Source organism: Actinia tenebrosa, unplaced genomic scaffold (genome assembly GCF_029948245.1).
Source record: "Actinia tenebrosa isolate PJP-AT-01 unplaced genomic scaffold, QUT_ActTen_1.0 PGA_scaffold8__29_contigs__length_14323225, whole genome shotgun sequence".
Taxonomy (NCBI): domain Eukaryota; kingdom Metazoa; phylum Cnidaria; class Anthozoa; order Actiniaria; family Actiniidae; genus Actinia; species Actinia tenebrosa.
In genome coordinates this window covers 12261683-12282331 of record NW_028292585.1, presented here as the reverse complement: position 1 = coordinate 12282331, position 20649 = coordinate 12261683, and the positions used below count along the sequence as shown (strand labels likewise).

General features: G+C 38.2%; 1 protein-coding gene across 1 annotated transcript; it reads right to left on the bottom strand.

Annotated features, from left to right (window-relative positions):
- Positions 1-3334: 3334 nt before the first annotated feature.
- LOC116305837 (uncharacterized) lies at positions 3335-20487 on the bottom strand. Its single transcript, XM_031715809.2, has 10 exons — positions 20196-20487; positions 16399-16805; positions 15050-15270; positions 14402-14559; positions 13072-13708; positions 12294-12486; positions 11207-11611; positions 10413-10483; positions 8452-8665; positions 3335-8382 (listed from the first exon to the last, which is right to left on the bottom strand). The coding sequence occupies exons 2-10, from the start codon at positions 16799-16801 to the stop codon at positions 3854-3856; spliced, it is 6831 nt and encodes a 2276-aa protein (XP_031571669.2). The 5' UTR covers positions 16802-16805; positions 20196-20487; the 3' UTR covers positions 3335-3853.
- Positions 20488-20649: the final 162 nt, after the last annotated feature.

The window sequence follows — 20649 nt, the reverse complement described above, 5'->3', positions numbered from 1 at the left end:
CTTCTTCTTTTTCTTCTTCTTCATTACGAATTTCTTCGCTTAAAGAAAGTTCACATCCTAATGGTGGTGGTTTGTGTTTCTGAGACGTAGAAGTAAAGATTTCGTTCTCTTCTTCTTCTTCTTCTTCTTCTTCTTCTTCTTCTTCTTCTTCTTCTTCTTCGTGACGAATTTCTTCGTTTAAAGAAACTTCACATCCTAATGGTGGTGGTTTGTGTTTCTGAGGCGTAGAAGTAAAGATTTCGTTCTCTCGTTCTTCCTCCAGTCTGCGCTTTTGTTCACTGCGCAGAGCAAGCAACTCATTACGAATATCAGATAACCCTCTTTTTGCTTCTTCAAGCTCAATTTCATATTGCGCAATAATCTCCTTGTATCTCTGTTCTGTCTCTTCGTGGAAGCTAGAAGAATAACAAACTCCATCTTTCCATTTCATCAACTGTGAGTTTATTTCGAGGGCGTCTTTTAGCTTTTCCTGCAGCTCATCTATCCTTCTATCACTCTCGTTACTGAGCTTCTCATTTTGCTCTCTCTCTTTAGTGAGCATTGCTTTTAGCCATTCTTCGTGATTTTCGGCTTCTTCTACTATGCTTTCTTTCAATTCACACAGTTCGTGAAAACTTTTTTCGAGCTCGGCTACTTTGTCCTCAAGGATGAAGGAGTTTTGCCGCTCTTGTGTGAGTTTTTCAGAGAGAACCGCCAAAGACAAGGAGATTTCGCATTCCCTAATGTTCTTTGGATCTTCCAGTTGATTGAGGAGGGCATCACTTAATGAACACTTGGATAGCTCTAGGGCTTGTTCGTGCACTGCTCTATTCATTTGTTCAATGAATTTTTCACGGAGTTCATCTTGTCGCGACGCTTCTTCATGCTCAGCATCAACCATTTCTTCAAAGATTTCTTCATTAAGAGAGCTTTGTGAAAACTGCAATACCTGTTCCTGCTGCGCTTCATCGCCTTCCACACTAAATTCCTCACCAAGGGAACCGTTGGAAGACTGCAAATCTCTTTCCTGCAATGCTAATTTGTAAGCTTCCATTTCCTTTTCTAACGCACTTGTTCTCTGTTGAAAGGAATTCAGAGCATTCTGTAACTCCTCCATCTTGGAATTGGTATCCTCCGCCGTTGCCTCGGCATTTTTTCTCAGGTTTATCTCGTTCATGTACTTCTCAGTTATCTCTACGACTTTTTTGTCATTGTTGTCCACAGCATTTTGCAGCTCTACGATTTTGCTTTGAAGACTTTCTTTGTATTTTCTTATTAACTCATCGCCAGCACAGTCATTTAAATCTGTAATGATCTCCATAAAATCTTCTAGTTCAGAATCGTTAAGAACAAGCAAGTTGTGCTATGTAATCGCAGCCGGATCTAGGCTTTCCTTCTTCTTTCCGCAGCTCGCGTTATTTGTAGTAGTAAACAGACAGGCAGCGCGCGCACTTCACAAATGGCAACAGACAACATTTTCAAAAGCGCGCGCATTTTCAAGCGCGCGCAGGTTCGGAGAAAAAAAGAAATTTTTGGAGTTCCAAATTTCCTCTGTTCCTTACCTGGTTCCTTACAGACTCATTTACACTTGGGCAGTCTCGAATCAGCGTCAAAAGATTCACAAATACCAACGGTAAAGTAAAGGATGCACAACTGTTGCCCATCTCTTATTTATACATCATTTTCTTCTTTAAAGGCATGCATTGTTGTTTTTCTTTCTTTCTTTTTTTTTTCATGAGGGATGAGGGATACAGGCAGAACCACAAGAGCATAGAGTAACGGCAAGTAACGTTCAATCAGAAAAGATGCAGAACAGTCACCTACAGGGCTCCATCTTCGTTAGAGCATGCAGAATGTGGAATACTCTACAAGAACATCTACTAGTTAAGAACGTATCTTTGACTGCCTACAAAAAATCTCTCCTGGTGGAGTCCTACCACCATGCCCTGCACCGCGTGTATGACCAGGACGATCCTCGAACATGGAAGTCCATCTGTTCGAAATGCAGCACTGCTCGTGGCTTGCAGAGCACCTCCATCCGGCTGCTACTGACTTTTTTCTCATATAAGGAAGGATAGAACAAACAAAAAACAAAAACAAAACAATAAATAAATAAAATAAAAACAAACAAACAAACAAACAAAACAAAAAACACACGAAAGAATAGCCTGCAAAACAGGCGTTCTTGTGCATGGGTTTGGGGAAAAACCGGGGTTTTGGGGGAACTTTGGAACGAGCGAGAATTGTAACCATTTTTCTCGCGGGCCCTTGGTATACGTCGAAACAGGAACCCCAAAACCCCGATTCTTCCTCTCAAATCCATCAAAAGAACGCCTGCTCTGCAGGCTAACGAATGAAAAAAAAAACTTTTTTTATAACTTATTTTACATAAATGTAAATATATATGCAAGGTACCACACTGTAATTGATGACACATGCTATAGTGGATTCCCAGCAATTATGTATGTGTATATTTATATATAACGTGTGTGTGTGTGTGTTTGTGTGTGGGTGTTTAATTGGCGAAGCTAAATAAATAAATAAATGAACTTCAACAATACAACCACTTTGAAATTTCACGGACCTTCACTGGAAAACACATGAATATTCTGCACAAAATCGAGTCTCAACCTGAGCAACAGAGAAATCGAAACTGGAGTATTTGAATGCCAAACTTATATTAGTAGTTTCTTTAAAACCCATAATATGCTATCATATACACAGCCCCTTTGCAAGCGTCTAAATCTTTCATTTTTAAAAAATTCTTAGAATTTGCTCTGATTTTTAACTACGCTCAGGTTAGATGGGTTCAGTAACCAGGCGATCAGGAAACGAAGTAATATTTCAAAGCCTCCAATGAGGACTGGACGGGATTTCAAGTCCAAGCAATCAGTTCCAACTAATTCAATTGGAACTAATTGCGCGGACTTGAAATCCCGTCCAGTCCGATATAGGAGGCTTTGAAATGACTTCTCATGCTCATAAATTATTCGACTTGGAGTAGCTGGAACAAAATTAATTCAGTGCTAGGACTAAAGTAACTGCAACAAAATTAATTCAGTCCTAGGACTAAAGTAGTTGGAACAAAATTATTTCAGTCCTAGGACTAAAGTAGCTGGAACAAAATTAATTCAGTCCTAGGACTAAATTAATTTTGTTCCAGTTACTACAGAATCTTTTCTTAGTTTCCAGTAGCATCACGTGGTCCAAATACAACATTGGAATTGGCTCCTGTCCTGATGAATAATTAATGAGTATGAGAAGAGGCAAGCATGTCTTTTCAATGCCCGGCTTTGCTTCGTCTTCAAGGCTGGCTCTCACATCAGAAGACTAGCTGAATAATTAACAACTTGGATTTCAATCTTAAATGTTTTATTTACTCTATACATTCATATATGATTCTATTTTGGTGCGCGCAACTTGCGTCGTATGGCATTTTATAAATCTACCACTCACAGTTCTCTACAAAGCGTTTTGTTCATTAGGAATCTGTGATATCCGAGAGCATAAAATCATTGTACATTCATAAAACTGATCGTGGCTGATCTACAACGTATCATATAATTTCATACTATTTTCATCCTATCAAATGTAATCCTAAATGTTCGATGTAAAAACACGTCTTCAGTTTCGGCACGTAAAACATTCGTCGATGGTAAGGCGTTACATATTTTAGTCTCTTGCTCACTTTTCTATGGCAAAGCATTTTGTCTATTAGGAATCTCAGTGACCATAAAATCATTGCACATTTATAAAACTATGTGACCAACCTTCATCTTTTTATACTATTTTTTGCGTCACACATGTATACTTTTAAAAACGTCTGATGCAAGGTTTAGTAACAATAATTGTACTCTATTTGTATATTATTTATTTAGTCACCGGATTGACATTCCTGTTGAATTACTAGTGGGCATCTTCCACTTTTCGCTTCCATTCTTTCAAACACGTTGGCCGGAAAAGCCTCCCAGACCAGCATAGAACATTTAGACATTAATTCCGTTTCATTTCCTATTGGATGATAGAATGTAGATCTTGATCCCGTGCTTCGTCGCCTGCTTCTAGTAGACTCCTCTTTTGTGGCCATGAAGGATAACTCGTCCGGGACTTCTCTGAGTCTTTCAAGGGTAAGTGGGCAGACCACAGGGTTGCTTGTTCCGAACCCCTCAGCCCGAACGCTTTTTCCAGTACTGATTACAAAGCATTGTTCTGTTCCACAAGGACCTGGACCAATACAGTAAGAAAGCGTACGAACCTCTCCAAAGGGATGAAACCACGTTAAAAGCTTTAGATCCTCCGAGCTGAAGATTAAAATGTATCCTCCAGCTGTCCCCAGCCAGATTGTGTCCATCACAGGAAGAATGCACACAATACAAGTATCACTCTCCTGTAGCACAGAACTATTGCTGATAGCCTGGATCACAGGAGCGCAGTCCATCGTGGTAAGAGTCCGTCTCTTTTCCACACACCATTTTGTCAACACAGATCTACAAGTGCTCCATACACTTTGTTTATCAAAGGATGAAGTCAGATGGGAGACTTGAGTTTGAGGTTTCATCTCCATCCCCAAGGGACCCCCATACCACATTGATTCCATGTCAAACGCTTCCATCTCGGCAGTCTTCGTGAAGTAGGTAAATATGTATTTGCTGGATGAAATCCAGAGCTTCTCGATAGTGGCAATCATGGAGAGAACGCAATGCCGTTCAACTTTGATCATGCGGTCGTTTCGTTTCCTCTCGGGCTTTTTGAAGTCTTTCTTGCAAATGCACCGAACATAGCCCTCGTTCATCCCTACGTAAACATATGAGTCGTCAGAGGCAATACAAGTGGCCTGCTCATTCAACAGAATGCTCCAGACAAGCTTGTAGCGAGGAGATGTGGAATAAGCATTAAGGACGTTCACGTCTAAACCTCTGAAAGCAATTAGCATCAGATCACCGACGTGGTGCAAAGCCTGGACTTGGTGCAAAGCATGGTCTTGATAACTGCTTACAGAGAAAGTATGCTTCAAATCCAAGTTATTACAGTCGAATATGAGGATCTTGTTCAATTTATGGTCATAACACCCAAGCCATAACTCCTTGGTGTCGGGTACAACACACGCATGACGCACAGACTGTGGAGAAGGAATAGGTTGTTTACCAAGAAGCGCTTGGAAGGGAGGCATACGTACTTGCTGAGCAATTTGTTCAGCTCTTGGTCTCCTTGTTGGTTTGCTCACCCAACACTGAAGCATAAGCTCCGTCAGGCTTGGAAATCCATATCTTGTTAATTTCGAGTCTTTCCATTTTGGTCTCTCTCCTCTCGTGACCGCTGCATTCACAGAAGCCTCCGAGTCAATCTCGAGGAAAGGTTGTTTTCGGAGTACCATCTGATACAACAGAATTGCATAGGAATACACATCTACTTGCATAGTGTATCCTTCCTTTCTTAGGTCAAGCATTTCTGGTGCTTTTGTACCAAGTGAGCCTTTGCAAGAAATCAGACCAGTGGACGTTGCAAAATTAGCAGTTCCAAAGTCGATCAACTTAACATGAAGATCATCCCTTTCATCTAAAGACCAAACGAGAACGTTTTCGGGCTTCAAATCTCGGTAGATGACACCCAGTGAGTGTAAGTACGAGATGGCATCTGCGACCTGATAAGCAACTCGGTACAAGACAATCCTATGTATGACCAACGAGCTGAACAGAGACTCTTGTAGACTACCTTTCTCAGCAAGTTCCAGAACCAAGCATAAAGGTCTGAGACAAACACCGACGATACTGATGAGATATGGATGCTGTCTGACTCGGCGGAGAACATTCAACTCCTTTCTTGCCTCAAAGTAATGCTTCAAGGGATCTGTCTCGTCGTTTTGAATGAAGAATTTAATGGCGACCAACTGGTTGCGGCATTTTCCTCGAACCACTTTTCCAAACCCACCTTTACCCAAGAGATTGGACTCACTTTCATTATACATTATTTCTCCTTCAGACAGCAATAAGTCAGGATCGACATCTTGTAGCATTATATCTGGGCACACAAGATGGAGGTTGAGGTCCCATCTGCTGTGATTTGGACATGGGATGGTGTCTGACTTTGAGCTCTGTCTTTGGCACTCGACGAAAGAGAAGTCATAGGGCTTAAAGCCTAGTCTTTCACAGATTACACATGGAATAAACTGTCTCACTTTAGGTCCAACGCCATCACTTACAGAAAGATCCGGATACCATTCCCGAGTCAGGGTATCTATGTGGTCTACGATGTAGTTAAGGACTCTTCTGCCCACACGGCTTGGACTGACTTCTGTTTCAATTAATGCTCGACCTTTTTCATTTGGATCAGGCTTGGTTGATATGGAAAAGAAGAGTTTTGGGTGATGTAGACATATCCCCGTGCGCCAGCAATGAAGGAATTTATTGTCTATAAGTGTACTCAGATCAGTAGGAACGTCCGGTATCTGGTCAAAAGGAAAGTCACTGTGTAATGGACAGTCATCGCTGTGAACAAGGTCTTGAAAAATATGGGAACCCCTCGATTGTCTCTTTATCTCATGACCTTGCTTAACAAGTAGCTCGTCTTTCTTGGGGTTGATTGGTTGAGACGATTTCAAAGCGTCTTCTTTCTCATCGAACGAAGATTCTGGCATTTCAGAAGATTCAGTTTTCTCAACCAGATCTACTCGACCCTCGACATCATTTGAAGGTGTCGTCACGATGTTATCGCTGACTTCTGCGTCATATTCAAATTGATGATTTTCTGGATGCGATCGTGGAGTTTCACCACTTTTTGCAGTGTTTTCAATATTCAGATATCGTTCAATGCTCGGCAAGAGTGGATTTGATGATGTGATATCAACGTTTGAAACGTTGGAAGAACGTTTCTGGTGATTCTCCTCTTGACGAAATGGTTGGGTTTTGATAGGCAAGGAGCTTTCTTTAAACTTTTTAGACGTATCATGATCATTGTTAACTGCTTCAATGTCTTGATGGACACCTGTCGAAGGATGGATGTGGTCGGAAAGATCTCCATTTGCAGCAACATGATAATTGACATCATTTGAGATGCTTGACTGATCTTCTTGTTTGAAAGCATCTGAAGAAATACTGCCATGCAAGGAATCGCTGTTTTCAAAGGATCCAGTCGGGCCATCAGTGTCAGGCAAAGAAGTTTCATCATACGAAAGATTTGACTGGGGTTTTCCGTTTGATGATTGACTTGAAAGACTCGAACCAGACGACGATGAGGTTTGAGTAGGAACATCACGTGACTGGCCTGGATCTTCTGATGTCTCACTTGCTTGGTTCCCCTCCTCAAATGAACCAATCCCGCCATTCGTGCTACTCAGAGACCTCTCCCCAAAGGAAGGACTTGATTGAACCCCTTGTTCACTATCACTTTTGTTTTCGAAGAAATCACCAGGGAAGGACGATGGAAGAGAATTTGATTTCGAAGGAGGAGGGGATACAATGCGGCTACCGCTTTTGAGAGCAGCCTCGTTGAAGCTTTGAGAAAGAGGATCTTGTGAGTTCTTGTCTGATCGTTTGCTTTTCTTGTGATGTGCACTTCCTTTTATCACGTTCCGTCCAGAAGCTGAATCCTTACACCGGATGATTCTCGGAGTATAGTGATCACTCTGTGAGCCGTAACCGTAGCTAGAACACTCATCTTCATCGGTGCTGTAGTCAACATCAGAATCACTTCTGCTGCCCGAAGCAGCATTCCCAAACCACTGCCCATTAATCCAGACTCCATTGTGCTGCTGCTCGCTGTCTCCATTGATGTAGACACCACGCAAAGCAAACTCATCCGCATCGTTGTCCATCTCGTCGACCATTTCTTCGTCATCGTCGCTGATAGAAACACCTTCCTGGGAGACCGGAGTAGCCAACAAATCACCATTCTTTGTGTGAAGAGGACACTTGCAGCAACTTTTATCTACGATAAAACGACTGTGGTTCTCCAGCCCTAATGGACTGCCAAGCCTGCCAAGTCCAGACGCTAGCATATCTTCTGTGTAATACAAAAATCGTGCTATAAATCTGTCCCAAAATCCATAAGGAATGAACGGAAGAGAATGTTTACGCTTTATAGTGACAAATAGCAGAGAGATGTCGACTATCTTCTCGGGTTTTTCTTCAGGGAGTTTTGATGGCACAAGAAGCCGGTTTTCATCCAGTGAGCATGCGATCTGGAAGCGGTTTAACAGGCGCACGAATTGCGGGTAGTTATCGTAAGGGAATCTTTCGTCTTTGAAGATGAACTGAAATTTGTCGCGGTGGAGTATACCGTTCTCAATGTGGGGATTGGCCTGTTTGAGGGTGACAACACGAGCCATAAGATCACACAGCCAGGAAGGATCGAGGAAGAAATAGTCTTGAAGGTCTTGGTTAGGGTCATTATAATGCATAATAATACCTGTCAGATAAAACAACATCAGTATTCCTTTTATAATCAATGAGCATGGACTCAAAGCATTTTTCCTACCTCTCTCGTTTAAGAAGTTAGTTACATCTTTGATATCGTTAGGATCCTCTACGTCATCGGAGTCTCTTCTAACTGTGTCTGTGACAAGAGCCTCGAAGGCTTCTCGATGAATGATGGGTAACCTGTTCATTGTCTTGAGTTCGTCTCTCTTGTTTTGGACAAGCTCTTCCACCAGAAAGTAACTGTGAGGTATCAGCTCTCCCATCACAGATACCTGAACACAATAGAAAAAGCCATCGTGATTATTTTTAATAAAACAGGCAAAACTCCATGACTAACCGGTAGAGCCAGTCATCTATCAATACGTTTTCTTCCGTGAAATTCATCTTTCCGTTTGTCTGTTCGGCCACACATCATAATAATCTTTATTGCCATTTCCATATTTTAAAATATTTACATGTATATATATATATATATATTAGTGCATTTTTTCTTTCTGATTTAGTTTTATTTTGCATTATATCTTAAGGGGAAAAAATGCTTTACATTCAAGGAAATGACTAAAGGCTAAAGGAACCGTAAGGTTTTCAAAGTTAGACCCTAGGCAATTAAGTTACAATCTTATTCAGTAGCTTCAGACAGTAACACACACACACACACAAATAGCAGCAGAAAAGCGGTCACAAATGTGAACGGCAAAGCGACAAGACATAACAAGAACGAGAAATAAAGAGGAAGACGAATATTGAAAGTGAAATGATTTAGTTTTTTCCACAGAATGAATTTTGTTTGGTTAAAAGATATTGTTTGACCCTTTTTTTGAAACAGTCTGTAGACATTTGTTTGAATTCAGGGGGTAGATCCTGCAAAAAAATCGTTGCTATTGAAAGAAAAGTTTGTCTGCCGGTGTTAGTACGAAAAAAAGGCTTATGGAAATTATCTTTTGAAGCGTAACGTGTATTGTATTTGTGTATATTTTTTGCATACTGAAAAGAATGTTTGAAAATAGTTGGGAGTTTTTGATTGTGCCAATAAAAGGTAAGTTTTAAGACCTGTAGTTTGTAAATATTTTCAACTGTTAAGACATGGTCTGCACGCCCGTCCGTCCATGCACCGACAACCCAGTCACTCATCAATCTATCAACCTATTTATTCACCAATTTAGGCCCGATCCATACGTCGCGCTTTCATGTGCCGAACCTAATAGTATCTATTTGGCACATGAAAGGCTCGACGTATGAATCAATTAAGTTCGGCACGACTGGATTAGGTTCGACACGTTACTGAGCTCGACCGCGCCAGTCGAGCCGCACGGCAAAAGTTCGACACTGATTCAAACGTCGAGCTCCTGTTGTGCCGAACCAAATGCGTACATTAAAATTAGGTGAGCTCGGACCTAAAAAGCAGCGGTATTTGGTAATGAGTATGCGCGATACGGTCTTGGGAGATCCAAGATGGCGGCGGATATGTGCACCACCCGGCATTTCTTGAGAGGCGGCGACACGATCTCGCAGCGGTCCCCGAAGTGTAAACACCATTTTGTAAGGAAAGAAGCAACAGCATTACAGCGAAACTGACTATATGTCTTCTTCTGCTAACAAGTAACAGCATAGACTGCCGTAATATTTTGCCTTCTTGCCCTTGCATGTCGAATAGCACGGAGTTGATCGTCCGCCATGTTTGTTTTCATTTGAATTGTTTCAATTTACCGTAATTCCGCTGACTGATTTTACCGCTTACTCATGCTCAGAGTATTATTTGGCTCAACACATTAGGTGCGACGTATGAATCAACGTCGATCCTATTGTAATTGTGTCGACCAAAATAGGATATTAGGCTCGGCACATGAAAGCGCGACGTATGGATCGGGCCTCATCCATCCTTTTGCCTACCTGACTTCATCCATCCACACGACCCTCTATCTTCCAAGCATTACTCCCACGTTAACCCATCCATCGTCCGCTCTTCGATCGCCTAAGCTACGCAAGGTACAATGTACAATGATATTGATCCCGACTTACCGTTTGGGGGCCATCGGTTTTCAGCATTGAACAAGCTGCATCATAAACAGTGATCCTTAAGTCATCGATACCTGTAACAGGCAATAGTAATAAGCAAAAGATAAGGGCTAGTCATTTTTCAAGGCATTGGGGGTGGGGGGGGGGGGGGTAGGATTTTGTGAATTGTAACCATCTTGACTGACAAATTTGAAAGGATATACGACGTTAATGCAAATTCGAGTGATTATCTGAGGTTTCCAATAACACGATGATGACAATGACAACATTGCCGATTCTACTCCTGGGGTAAATGAAGCTCGCATCAGTGCTGGTGGTTTTGCTGCTGCTGTTGTTGGGGTGAATAATTGTTGTTTTTATAAAGTAGCGGTGGTGGTAATGGTGCTGTTGGTATCGTCGTCGTAGTTGTTTTTAGGAATAATAAGAATAAAGATTGTTGTTGTGGTTAATCGTTATTTTTATAAAGTAGCGGTGGTGGTAATGGTACTGTTGGTATTGTCGTCGTCGTCTTAGTTGTTTTTAGGAATAATAAAAATAAAGATTGTTGTTGTGGTTAATCGTTGTTTTTATAAAGTAGCGGTGGTGGTAATGGTACTGTAGGTATCGTCGTCGTAGTTGGTTTTTGGAATAATAAAAATAAAGATTGCTGTTGTGGTTAATCGTTGTTTTTATAAAGTAGCGGTGGTGGTAATGGTGCTGTTGGTATCGTCGTCCTCGTGTTTTTTTTGTTTTTTTTGTTTTTGTTTTTTGTTTTGAATTATAAAAATAAAGAAAATATTATCATGCAACATTGATACCTTCTCTTGAATCCACTGCACAGCTAACCTCCTTTATGGCCTTGAAATCAATATTCGCGTACTTGGGCTGATTCTGCAGTTGTTCCACCAACGCGTGCATCCTACGGACATAGCCCTCGTCATACTTCACTCTGTCTTTTCGAATCTTATCCAAATGCGTCCCCACGATAATAAACGATGAACAACGAGGAGCCCGAGCGGATATGGTGTCCAGCCAGCCTTCCAGCTTGGCTATACCTTCTTCGCCTTCTTCTAGATTCCACACAAGGATATAAAGTGAGAGAGTAGACAAGAAGCACTGATGAGTCGCATAATAGTCTTCCTGGCCACCAAAATCCCAGACTTTAAAGATGTACTCTTTGTGGAACAGATCCTTCCTCAGACGAAATTCTTCCATTGAAATTCCTAGAAAATAAATAGTACTAATTTACTAGCTAGTTTATGACTTGGAATTGAAATTAGATTCTCATGAACTCATGTTCTCTTGGTGGCGATTGAGATGGTGATGATGATGATGATGATGATTTTGATCATGGCGATAATGATCTTGATTGGATGATGATGGTGGTGGTGATGATGAGCTATGATAATAACGATGACAGTGATGCTAGGGCAGATGAGGCTGATCATGATAATCAAGATGCTGATGCTGTTTCTCTAATATTATATTGATGACAATGACAATGCTGGTGGTTGATGATCGTCATCGTGCCTCAATTATGGTTAAACAAAGAGCAATCCCGCTCATGATAACACGCAGCCAAGATCCTTTTTTCCTTCAAGTCAACAACATCTGCACATTTTATCGATATCCTCTAGGGTAAACAACAACATAACCACTAGGCTGATCTAAATCAGAAAGATCAGGCTGATCAAACTTGGAATTTAGCGTGTTAGGTTTTCAGTGCAGAGGGAGGAAAACTAGAGAACTTGGAGAAAAACCCTCGAATCAAGGAGGAGACCTAACAAAATAGTGCTCACATTTGATGCACAATTTGTCCACAATTCGAGCCTGAAGCCCTAGAGTTAAGAGGCGAATGCTCTATCATCCTTGCATATTGCCAAATTTGATCCCAACATATCTTACCGTTAGTACAGCTGTTAAGGTTGTAATTGTAGTCAAGCATCAAACGATGCATTAGGGTGGTTTTCCCCTGGGCAGCCCGACCAACCAACATCAACTTCATAGAATAATATCCTTTAGATGAACGTAGTTTGGCACGTAAATACATGATTGTCTTGGTACCGTTCTTCTTGATCTCGTCTGGGGGATCAGTTACCTTCAAAAGAGGTTACAAAATGGGAATGTTACTTTTTTTCACGTCATTTTTATCTTAATTGGGCTCCCTGTGGCTAAAACAATGGGAGCTCCGCCTAAATTTATATTAATATGGGAGTGTTAAGCCGGTGCTTCTCATTTCCCATGCATTCGTCACCCAATAGATCTCTTCAGGTTTAACGGTCGTGCATGAGAAGACAAATGAATACGGCTACAACTCAAACAACGAATCTTAATCTCAAGGATATGACACGTGGTGAAATGGGGAAATTACGCCTAAGGTAAAGAGATCTATATGACAAGATTTCAAACGTTAACCAAACTTATCACTTCACTGCGTTTTATTTCCAATGACAACAAGCTTTTGATAAATAACAAAGTTGGTCACCAAGTACAGGAGCAGATCCAGTAATCTTTTAGGGGTGTACCAAATGAAGAAATGTATATAGAGATAATATGCATCGTAAATTTTTCTTTTGCATCAAAAAAGCGTGAGTAATAGCGGCGTTGTGGGGGGTGCAGCACAGGACACCCCCCTTGATCCACCCCTGAAAACGACTTGACACACTAGTTCCATTCAGCTCACCTGATCAAGGTTTTCCAGTTTCAGAGAATAAATATCAGTCAATCGACCCATTTCTTTGGGCAGTTCTCTTAGATTCCTATTCCCAGACAAGTCTAACTTTCCAAGGGTTAAAATCTTGCAAACACAGGCAGGAACATCATAAAAGTTATTTCTTGCAATAGACAGAGTTCTGAGTTTTGCTCTGCCCATATTCTCTGGCAAAGAGTCCAAAAAATTATCACTTAGATCGAGAGTGTTCAGAGACGGTGACCAATGGCACTTTTTTGGAAGCTCTGTCAACTTGTTTTTCGACAAGTTCAAAGTTCTTAAACAATTCATTTTTAGCAGGCCGCTTGGTATTCGATGCAGCTGGTTGTTTTGAAGATCAAGCCTACAAAGCCTGTGTAAGTCTATGATATTACTGGGTATGGTTGAAAGCATATTGTGGAGTAAGAAAAGCTTTTCTGCCCATCTAATGTCTTTGAACCATGAAGGATCAATCTCGTGTAAACCCAGTTTTCTCCAATCTATTTGTTTGGTGTTCTTGTCGCAGTTGGTGCAGAGAAGAAGAATCCTTGTGGCATTTTTGTGCTTTTTGTGAGTTGCTATCTTTATGGGGACAGCAACATTGAATATTTCTTTGTCCTTTAGGTAGCTCCTATGAAAAAAAAACAATAATATCATCTGTTTTGAAGATTCTGATATTTGCTATATCAATAATTGAAAGTGAGTTATTTACTCAGCAAGTCTTTGAATTGGGAAGCTTTATAAGTGCAATAACGTGGGGTGAATCAGGATGGAAGCCATTCAAATGCAATACTTACCTGATGTCATTAGTGTGCGGATGACTAGAATGTGGAAGCTGTACAGGTGCAATAACGTGGGGTGAATCAGGATGGAAGCCATTCAAATGCAATACTTACCTGATGTCATTAATGTGGGGATGACTGGAATGGGGAAGCTGTACTAAGTGCAGTAACTTTGGGTAAATAAGGATGGAAGCCATTCAAATGCAATACTTGCCTAATGGAATTAATGTGGGAATGACACATCTTTAAATGGGGAAGCTGTATTACAGTGTAAGTGCAGTATCTTGTGGTGAATCAGGATGGAAGCCATTCAAATGCAATACTTACCCGATGTCATTAGTGTGTGGATGACTAGAATGGGGAAGCTGTACAGGTGCAGTATCTTGGGGTAAATAAGGATGGAAGCCATTCAAATGCAATACTTACCTGATGTAATTAACGTGGGGATGACACATCTTTAAATGGGGAAGCTGTACTACAGTGTAAGTGCAGTAACTTGGGGTAAATAAGGATGGAAGCCATTCAAATGCTGCAATACTTACCTGATGTAATTAATGTGGGGATGACACATCTTTGAATGGGGAAGCTGTAAAAGTGAAGCATCTTTTCGTTGTTGTGTTTGTGGAATATCTAACAGATACCCTAGCATCTCAATATAGCCTTTTTGTGCTGCAAAACAAACTAGCAACACAGACAATGCCTACAATAAAAAAATAAATAACATAAATATGTATGCATGTATGTATACAATAGACCAGTTTCGAATTCCAAATTACCGCTGTGTTCCTTGATTACAGACTCATTTGCAAATGAGTCTGTAATCAAGAAACACAGCAGTAATTTGGAATTCAAAACGGGTCTATTAGGGAATCAAAAATTTGCTACAGCTTTCATAGTAAATGTGCTTAGCTCACTTTTCTAGGGCCTAGGGTTCGATTCCTGTACTTTGAAAATCACATTTTAGTAGAGTTTGTTGTATCTCCCCTATGGATTTGAGGGTTTTTTCTCCATGCATGTTCCCCAATTTTTCTTCCCTCAAACATTCTAAATCCCAATTTGAGATGTGAGTTAGCTGTATCCCAACTCAGATCAGTCCAGAGGTTGTTTGGAGAAAACTTGAGAAATCTTTGAAGGAACTTGGAGAAAATATTTGGAGAAATCTGAATAAGTTAAGAACTGCTTTAAAATACCTGTACATAGTTGAATCTTAATGTAATCTGGATGCAGTCGTTGAGTTTAAGAGTCTCTTTGTCATCAGCCAAGATAATATAATTGATTGCATTAACATGACCTCTTTGACAAGCGATTTCAAGGGCTTCTTGTAGACATGTTGGAGAGATGTCCTCTGGTTTGAGGTTTCTTACTGTTTCTTTTAACCTTGGGTCATTATCTTTGGCCATCTTTTTGATTTCTGTTGAGCATTTAAGAAGATCATAAGTCATGTTTATTCAATGTTATAATAAGTCACTTATTACAAGTGATAACTAGCTAAAAACTAGTGTGAGCTGCGTTGGTGTTTCTAATGAAACAGTAATGATAAAAAGGTAAATTATGCACTGTGAAAAGACGAAAAAACGTTTCGGATGCTAGTCCTTCGTCGACGGTCTTTTCACGGTGTATAATTTACCTTTTTATCATTACTGTTAATATACATTACTATTTGACAGAATTACATTGAGCTGTTGTACTTCCATGCCCTTCATATGACAAGAAAAATGGATTTAGAAAATATAATCCCCTAATTAAGCTACATTATAATCCCTAACGAAGGCAAGAGCAAAATGTTTTCCTCACTTTAATCCTTTTACTAAAAGCCTCTTTCCTTTTACATTTGACAGCATAATCTCTACCTTTATCCCAAAATTTAACCTGTCATTTACAAGCTCCAAATTTGGAGAATGGAATAATCTTCAAGGTTATGACACATGAATGTGCTATCTTGAGATGGGGAAAATAATAGCCCAAAGCTGCAAATATTTTTTTCTATAAGGCTGTCATATGTCAGATCAGGCAGATTGACCTGACATGCAGCCTTTAGTGAGTCTGGTTGGACGAAAGGTTCTTTCAAATACTACAAACCTAGAAAAATACAATGTACCCACTGCAATATTCTGTCAGGTGAAAATCGCTGAAACAAAATAAAAGCTGCTATGTGTCACACTGTTACTGTCCCACCACTGATTAGATTCACTTTTCACTCTTATTTCTGACCCTGGCATAATATGCTTGAAAGTTTATAATCTCGAGTGAACATATCTTTTTTAAATCTAGAGTGAACATAATTTTTTATATTCCACGTCCTAACAGAAGAATCGGTCTGCATCTCCAGCTAGATTGAACGTTCACTCTAGTCAAAACCACTAATTTACCGTAAAAATGTCCAATGTCCGGTGCTAAGTTGCATGCTTATAGTTTGAAAAGGACATTACTAATTTATTATCATTACATTATTAATAAAACGATAAAATTGATAAGCCCAAAAATAGTTTTTACTAAGAAAATTAATAGACTGCAATAATTGCTAAAGATCTTAAATTACCTGCACTTTTAAGGAGTTGTGCAGTATGTCTACATCTATGGATGACGGCAGTCTCGTAAGGAGTTTTCCGAAACTCATCCTGACTTTCAATATTAGCCCCATGTTTGATCAATTCCTCGACACACTCCACATTATCCATGGATGCAGCCATGTGCAGGCAAGTGTAGAAGCCATTAGCTGTAGTGTTAGGATTTGCTCCATACAACAGTAGCAATCGAACCACAGATACATGTCCTCCATGCGTTGCTTCATGCAGAGGCGTGTAACCAAGGAAACCAACTCGTTCTTCTAATTGGTTTGCACTGCTCAAGGATTCTTTTAGGTACTTAGTAATTTCCTTTACTGCACCTCGGCTACAAAGGTTGTGTAAATACCCAGTGTTTGAGTTCTTTGTTACACTCATGATTCTGGAGGGAAAAAAACCAGAAATAATCAAAATGAATAAAATACTAGTCCACTTCAAGTCATTTGGTTTTCAAGCATTCTCAAAAATGATTATCTCAAATAAGCCTTTTTCAAATAGACTTTTAAATAAAGAAAACCTCTTCAGTGTCAATCTTACTAAAAGCCAATCTCATAATGTCTGACTATGATAAAGAAAATATGATAGAAGTGGAAGAAATAATTGTTCATATCGACCTCGTAATTTTTTTAGTAAATCAATTTCCATAATCATTGCACCTGAAAAAAATTAAAGGACCAAATTGAAATTTAAAAAATCTTTGAATATCATAAATAAACACTTCTCTAAATGGCTTCTACTGCTTCTTCATGCAATCTTTGATTCTTATTTATTTTTATGAAGTGTGTTTTAAAAACCCTTTCTGATGTTACATGCATGTAAGCAGCTTCATTATTTTATAAGTTAGTACAATATTTTCCTAACATAATGAATCTTATTTTGTTTAGCATAGGTGTAAAATAATATTATTCATATATTTCTATATCTAATATTCATATTCTATTTTTTTGTTTGAATTCCATAAAGCTCAGGTCAATAAAGCACTTGACTGGCTTCCATTATGTCATATTTCAATTATTGCATTTTAGTGGCTTTTTGTTTTGTTATGCAAGAACGTGAACTACAGAAAGGCTTGCACTTTATTTTCATTTCTTGCATACGTATGCTAGACAGTATTATATTTATAACAATTTTTAACAATTTTTAAGCTTAAAATAGTTTTCCAAATGATTTATTTATTCATTAATACGTGCTATATATTTTGATGTCCTATCTTCATGTTATTTAGAAAAATAAAAGCTTTCAGTACAGTTTATATAATATTTACATTTTCATGACAAAATACTAGTTACCCTTTAATTAGTTTTCTGTTTATTTTCTGTATATAGACCCTGATATAAAATGTATTCATGCACACTCATTTTTTGTGATTAATTTCTTTAAAAAATATTAACACCTTAATGTTAGCTTTTCAGCTAATTTCAGCATACACTTATTAGTCATATTAATTTTGTATATGCTCACATTAATATCAGCACTTGATTGGCTGCCTAGTATTTACTCGTTATATACCAATATAATATAATATCATACTCATGCATTCTCATAATAATGATGATAATGTTTATTTATATAGCGCTAAATCCACTAATTGCTCAAAGCGCTCACTAATAAAAATAATATATAATTAACTAAGCTAAATAAAAAATGAGATGTAAAAATATGTGAAACAAAACAATGAAAATTGTACTAATTGTAAAATTATAAATTAAAAGCTAACTTAAACAAATGTGTCTTCAGCGAATTTTTAAAAACAGACACAGATGGAGACTTTCGTATTTCTATCGGTAAATTGTTCCACAGTCTTGGTGCAGCAACAACAAAAGCATTGTCTCCATACGTTTTAAGATTGCTATTAGGTATAGATAAAAGTTCTTTGCTAATGGAACGTAATGATATAGAGTACTTCTGATAACTTAATAACTCAGATAAATAACATGGCAGAAGACCATTTAAACCCTTATATACAAGTAAAAGTAACTTAAAAGTAATTCTATATTGTACAGGCAACCAATGTAACTTAATTAAGGCTCATGCTCATGACTGTGTTAAAATTTTGGAATGGAAAACGTTTGGAATCATATTCATGCATTCTTACATTTTGTGTGATAAAATTTTGAATGGAATATCAACACTTGATTGGCTTCCCAGTATCTTCTAGTATTTTCTCATTATATACTACTGTTAATATAATACAATATCATATTCATGCATTCTCATGCTCGTGACTGTGTTAAAATTTTGGAATGGAAAACTTTTGGAATCATATTCATGCATTCTTATGTTTGTGTGATAAAATTTTGGAATAAATCATCAACATTTGTTTGGCTTCCCAGTATTTTCTCATCATACGCCAATATTATATTCATGAATTCTCATGTCTTTATGATAAATTTTGAATGGAATATCAACACTTGATTGGCTTCTCAGTATCTTTTAGTATTTTCTCATTATATACTAGTTAATATAATACAATATCATACTCATGTATTCTCATGCTCGTGTGTTAAAATTTTTGAATGGAAAAATTTTGGAATCATATTCATGCATTCTTATGTTTGTGTGATAAAATTTTGAATGGAATATCAACACTTGATTGGCTTCCCAGTATCTTCTAGTATTTTCTCATTATATACTAGTTAATATAATACAATATCATATTCATGCATTCTCATGCTCTTGACTGTGATAAAATTTTGGAATGGAAAAATTTTGGAATCATAATTATGCATTCTTATGTTTGTGTGATAAAATTTTGTATGCAATATCAACACTTGATTGGCTTCCCAGTATCTTCTCATCATACACCAATATTATACTCATGCATTCTCATGTTTGTTTGATTATGTTTTGGAATACAACATCAACATTTGTTTGGCTTCCCAGTATTTTCTCATCATACGCCAATATCATATTCATGGATTCTCATGTTTTCATCTTCAATTTTGAATGGAATATCAACACTTGATTGGCTTCCCAGTTCATTCTCACGTTTGTGTGATTATGTTTGGAATAAAACATCGACTTTTGATTGGCTTCCAGTTCATTATATAATATTCATCATATTCATGCATTATGCTCAATACATGCATTCTCATGTTTATGTGATGAAATTTTCGAATTAAATATAAACACTTATCCATTTCGTGTTTGTGTGATTAAGTTCAAAAGAATTTTGAAGACCTAAAATTCTTTTCCAGATCTTTTTCTGTGTGTAGGGATTTCACAAATTTTCATAATTTTCTAACGTAGATGATTTCTTTCATTTTTCATATTTACTATCGAGTGAACTGATGGTCAGTTAGAAAAGAATTCTAGATTATCAGCTCAGATAAAAAAACCCTAGCAGCAATAGATTTCGACTCCTAGTAAGAATACTCTACTGACCAGCAAGCTACTCAATGAATAAACACTTCCTTTGAAAATACAACTTACTATTATGTAAGGCCACAAGGGTGTCAAGAATCTTAGCTTTCAAAGTTAATAAGCCATGCGAAAGCGCCATTCAAATACCAGAAATATCGATAATTGAACTCGAATATTTAGAATTAGGATCATCAAAGGATTTAGATTCTCAAATGGTTATTTTACTCAATATATTTTTGGTTATAAATATAAATATACTGAGGTCAAAATAGGAAACATGAAAACCTAAAGACTCGCTGCGAGCTAGTTCAACTCTCGTCTAAGCTTAGAGACAAATCTTTCCTACTTAGTTGCAGGTAGGAGAGAAGATTAATAGAGGAATAAACGGAAAATTTATAAAACAACTTACCAAAATCCTTGCTCACTTTGCAGACAGGCTACATGTCAGCCACCAATCTTTTGATTCTTTGATCTTTGAATTACACAACGTTTGCAGTTTTGCTCGGCAAGAAGGAAACTAAATCCTTATTGCTTGACATTTCGATATTCTATTGAATTCAATACATGCACATCTTGTATTTTTGGTTATGTCTTCTGACAAACGTAAAAGTCTTCTCTGCACTAGTAGGTACGGCGGCTGAAGTCTACGCGGTAATAATATCATCCCCAGGGAGTGGAGGGTAAAAAAATACTCGCAAACTCCTGGATTCAATAAATTTTCTTTCGATTGATTATTATCTTTTCATGCACCCAAAAATCCTATTCAAAGTTTACTTTGATAAAAGAACTGTTCTCATTTCTTGCTTTTAATTTCTAAATAAAAATTGCAATACAAATTTTTAACTCCCTCCCTCCCCTCCCCT